At 54.6% G+C, this 3,495-nt stretch overlaps 1 protein-coding gene across 1 annotated transcript; it reads right to left on the reverse strand.

Moving 5' to 3' along the window:
• Nucleotides 1-162: 162 nt before the first annotated feature.
• LOC119366006 (G-type lectin S-receptor-like serine/threonine-protein kinase SD2-5) lies at nucleotides 163-2,708 on the reverse strand. The gene is made up of 3 exons (XM_037631669.1): nucleotides 2,533-2,708; nucleotides 1,763-1,824; nucleotides 163-1,621 (listed from the first exon to the last, which is right to left on the reverse strand). The coding sequence occupies exons 2-3, from the start codon at nucleotides 1,785-1,787 to the stop codon at nucleotides 288-290; spliced, it is 1,359 nt and encodes a 452-aa protein (XP_037487566.1). The 5' UTR covers nucleotides 1,788-1,824; nucleotides 2,533-2,708; the 3' UTR covers nucleotides 163-287.
• Nucleotides 2,709-3,495: the final 787 nt, after the last annotated feature.

Consider the following 3,495-nt stretch of genomic DNA (forward strand, 5'->3'; position numbering starts at 1 on the left):
AAGTTTGTCCTGATCAGTGTGAGACTTGCATCAACAATGAGTTTTCCAACCGATGGGCCTTACCGTCGAGCGGGGTCACCTTTGTTATCAATGAGAGTGATGAAAACCAACAAACACTCTTTTACTAGTAGATATAAGAAATTGTCATATGAGCTAAATCGTCGTGTGCTAGACACAAATCGAAAGTCTACGGTGCTATTTATAAAAAAAAAATCCTACATGTAAACTGGAAACAGAGCAAAGCCTCCGCATGGAGCTCCACGCGTGACTACAAATGGGCAAAACCCCTATGTCGTCACTGGATCAGTGGACTTGACACCTATCACCATTGCAACTGTCGGCTTACGAGGAGTACTTGCTGCCGAGACCTTGCTGTCCCATCCCGTATCACGGCTGCTGCTGGTGAACGTGCCGGTGCCGGTGCCGCTCGACAGCGCCCAGCTGCTGGAGCTGCCGCCGCCCGACACGTAGTGGAACGGGTTCACCGGCGGCACGATGGCCATCTCCCCCTCCAGCATCCGCACCACGCTGCTCATGGTCGGCCGCGCCGACGGCTGGAACTGGACGCACCACAGCGCCACCTTGCACATGGTCTCCGCCTTCTCCCGGTCCGCCTCCCCGACGCCGGCCGCCGCGGACACGATGGACTCCATGTCCCCCTGCTCATACTTGTCCCACACCCACTTGGGGAACCACTCACGGCTCTCGTCCTCCAGCTGGGCGTCGTAGTTCCGGCGCCGGCCCAGGATCTCGAACAGCACCATGCCGAAGCTGTACACATCGCACTTCTCCGTCGTCGGCAGCGCCATCCACAGCTCCGGCGCTGCGTACCCCGGCGTCCCGCGACCGCCTCCCGTCAGCGACGACATGTGCGTGTTCTCGCGCTCCCCGAGCCTGGCCAGCCCGAAGTCCGCCACCTTGGGCGTGAAGTCAGCGGTCAGGAGGATGTTGGCCGGCTTGATGTCGTAGTGCACGATCCTCTGCTGACACTCCTCGTGGAGGTACCTTATCCCCTTGGCCGTGCCGATGGCGATGCCGTGCAGCGTCTGCCACTCGAGCCTCTCCTTTCTCTCGCCGGTGCCGGCGCCCTCCCCGTCGCGGTAGAGGTACTTCTCCAGCGAGCCGTTCTCGAGGTACTCGTAGACGAGCGCCTTGGTGTCCGGGTCGAAGCAGAAGCCGTAGAGCCTGACGAGGTGCACGTGGTAGGTTCGGCCGATGGTGCCGATCTCTGCCATGAACCCTTCCTGCACCTTCTTGTTCATGGACACCTTGAGCACCTTCACCGCCACGGGCAGCCCGTTGGGGAGCTCCCCCTTGTAGACCACCCCGAAGCCGCCGGAGCCGAGCTCGGTGGAGTAGTTCTCGGTGCACGATGCCAGCTGCTCGGAGCTGAACCGCATCGGCTTCTCGTTGAGGATGTCGTGGAGGAACTTCTCCACGGGGCCGATCTCGATCACCACGTCGTTGATGGCATCGCATGCTTCCAGCTGTCTGTTCCTTCTGTTGATCTCTTCGGAGATCTTGGCCATGATCTTCTTGTAAAATTTCTTCCTCGAACGGCGGCATCGTCTGATCACAACGATGGTCATCACTACTGCCACGGTCGCACAGACCGCCGATACTGGATAAATCGAGACAAGAACGGAGTTATATTAGCTGGTGGAAAACTAATCAAGGAACAAACCCAGCAATTTAATGTGCTTATTATCAGCTAAACAGACCAGCTTAATTATTCTGCCAAGTGCAGGTGTATCTTACTTACCGGTTGCTATGACAGCCGCCGACATGTCTGCGATGCCCAAGCTCTCAAGGCCTTCTTACTTTCTGCATTATGTATGACACTGGTCAGACAAGCAATGGGAGAACTAATTCACAAGCTCAGTGGAGAGTTAACGATGATGCTGGCTACTGACAGGTAAGTTTAGGTAATTGATTGCTGTAGGGTGTGCTTGGACCTGTAAATGGTCACTGCGTCATGGCATATGTCAGACGATTAAGAAAGAAGGCGCGCAGGGCCCTGATTGATACTCCCTCCGTAAAGAAATGGAGTGTAAGAGCGTTTACATCACTACTTCAGTAATCTAAATGCTAGTGATCTAGACGCTCTTATATTTCTTTAGCTGCAACCAACCATTGCTCTCCGCTTGTACACTCGGTTTGACATTTTGGCTACACTAGCTTAGCTCAGCCTCAGACTCGTAAACTCTGGATACTCATCTTTATGCCTAGAACAAAATTGGCGAGCTAGAAATCCGATCCCCTTTCACGTAATACCCTGAATTGATCAAACCACCACCCACTCCATCAATTGCTCGATTCTAAAGGACTCTCAGACGCGAAGCAGTGACCCTGATCCGCAGTTTCAAACTCAGAGATCATAGCAGTTTTTTCAAGAAGAAAAAACGACTGAAGCGGACGGTTAAGGTTCAGAAAACTGAGCGGCTGCAAATTCAGATGACCACAGAACAGGAACACAAGCAGTTGCGGCGGCGGGAAAACTGCAAGATACGAAGGCAGAGTAGAGTAACTTACTTGCGTCAGTATCTTCTTTCTTACCACTACTTTCTGCCTGATCTTCTTCGCGCTTTACCGCCGACGAACTGACCTCGGCACAGCTAACGCATCGGTCTGAATGTCTGATATAGAAGGATCAGAGAGGCCTCTGTCTCTGACCGGGCGAGGCGGAGCAGGTGCGAGAGTGCGACTCGCGGAGGAGGAAGGAGGCGAGTATTTGCTGCTGCTGCTGCTACTGCGTGGTTGTGCCTGTGCTTGTCGCATCTCTCATCCGAATCGTCTGGTTCCGATGGCGACGCCCGGCCCGCGCTTCCCTGGGAGCTTCCGGTCCTGGCCGAGGAACGGACGGCGACGTGTGAGCTCCGCTCTGCTGGCCCAATGGTATGGTAGCGAGTGGTGCAGTCTGAGGGACGGCGGAGGAGAGAGCGCATACTTTTCCTCTCCGCCATCTCTCTCTCTGTCCCTAAAATGCACGAGTTTGACTCAACTTTCATCGTGTACTAGAGGATAGCCTTGATTGATGAAAATTTAGTACTAGTAAGTTATAATAGCATGAGAACTAAAATTAAAAATCCATATGACTTGCTTCATACTATTTCAAAAGTATTTTCAATTTTTTGTCTTTTTTATAATTACTACTAGTATTTCTTCAGTTTGTTGACCCAGGTCAACGCTCCTTTTGTAGTAGGACACCCGGGTCAACGATCTAACCCTGGCACCCACTGGACTGGAGACTCGCGGAGCCGGAGCCGAAGCCGGAGGCAGACGACTCCACCGCCGGCGAGGGTTAGGATAGCAGGGAGATTGCCTCGTCTCGTCTCCGGCCAAGCCCGCCCCCACTCCACCCCACCCCATCGGCCCGTCCCTCTCGCCCCGGTGCGGCGCCAGGGCCTCTCTGCCCCGGTCAAATCACCCCTCTCCCCCCGTGGCCGCCGCGAAGTAGACTCCCTGCCGGCGGCGACGACGAGGTAAAGCCAGCCA

Source organism: Triticum dicoccoides, chromosome 2B (genome assembly GCF_002162155.2).
Source record: "Triticum dicoccoides isolate Atlit2015 ecotype Zavitan chromosome 2B, WEW_v2.0, whole genome shotgun sequence".
In the NCBI taxonomy this organism is placed as follows: Eukaryota; Viridiplantae; Streptophyta; class Magnoliopsida; order Poales; family Poaceae; genus Triticum; species Triticum dicoccoides.

Coding starts and splice junctions, on each gene's coding strand:
- LOC119366006 (XM_037631669.1), bottom strand. CDS start 1,787: ATGTCGGCGGCTGTCATAGCAACCG. Junction 1,622..1,762: donor GGCGGCTGTCATAGCAACCG/GTAAGTAAGATA, acceptor CGATTTATCCAG/TATCGGCGGTCTGTGCGACC.